Source organism: Micropterus dolomieu, unplaced genomic scaffold, assembly GCF_021292245.1.
Source record: "Micropterus dolomieu isolate WLL.071019.BEF.003 ecotype Adirondacks unplaced genomic scaffold, ASM2129224v1 contig_6489, whole genome shotgun sequence".
NCBI lineage: Eukaryota > Metazoa > Chordata > Actinopteri > Centrarchiformes > Centrarchidae > Micropterus > Micropterus dolomieu.
The window spans coordinates 1-859 of NW_025735478.1; the positions used below are offsets into that span (position 1 = coordinate 1).

General features: G+C 51.3%; 1 protein-coding gene across 1 annotated transcript; it reads left to right on the top strand.

The window, feature by feature from the left end:
* Window positions 1-215: 215 nt before the first annotated feature.
* LOC123964921 (calumenin-A-like) lies at window positions 216-708 on the top strand. The gene is made up of 2 exons (XM_046041581.1): window positions 216-365; window positions 472-708. Exons 1-2 carry the CDS (start codon window positions 311-313, stop codon window positions 678-680), a joined length of 264 nt encoding a protein of 87 aa, XP_045897537.1. The 5' UTR covers window positions 216-310; the 3' UTR covers window positions 681-708.
* Window positions 709-859: the final 151 nt, after the last annotated feature.

Below are 859 nucleotides of genomic sequence, written 5' to 3' on the forward strand. Positions count from 1 at the left end.
CTGATGCCACTGACGCGATGTCACTGATGCCACTGACGCGATGTCACTGATGCCACTGACGCGATGTCACTGATGCCACTGACGCGATGTCACTGATGCCACTGACGCGATGTCACTGATGCCACTGACGCGATGTCACTGACGCGATGTCACTGATGTCACTGACGCGATGTCACTGATGTCACTGACGCGATGTCACTGATGTCACTGACGCGATGTCACTGACATCGTGGTCACATCACTGAAGTTATGTGATGTCACTGACGCCGTGTGATGTCACTGATGTGAGCGCTCACTCTCGCAGGAAACGATGGAAGACATCGATAAGAACGGAGACGGTTTCATCGACCTGAAAGAATACATCGGTAAGAAGTCCTGCACAGATTCTTTCACAGGTTACTGATTCCCCTTCACCTTTACTCAGTCAGCTAATAGGAGCACAGGTAACAACAGAGGTCGTCTCGTCTGTAGGTGACATGTACACTGCGGAGGACGAGGAGGAGGACCCTGAGTGGGTGGCGTCAGAACGTCAGCAGTTTTCTGAGTTCAGAGACAAAAACAAAGACGGGAAAATGGACAAAGAGGAAACTCTGGACTGGATTCTTCCTTCTGATTACGACCACGCTGAGGCCGAGGCCAAACACCTTCTGCACGAGTCCGACGCCAACCAGGTGAGCTGATGGTTTCACTGTGCACCTGTTCACCTGTAACATCTGTAACGCCTGTCACACCTGTTCACCTGTCACACCTGTTCACCTGTCACATCTGTAACACCTGACACACCTGTTCACCTGTCACATCTGTAACACCTGTCACATCTGCACATCTGTTCACCTGACACACCTGTTCACCTGTCACA

Coding starts and splice junctions, on each gene's coding strand:
- LOC123964921 (XM_046041581.1), top strand. CDS start 311: ATGGAAGACATCGATAAGAACGGAGACGGTTTCATCGACCTGAAAGAA. Junction 366..471: donor CGACCTGAAAGAATACATCG/GTAAGAAGTCCT, acceptor TCTCGTCTGTAG/GTGACATGTACACTGCGGAG.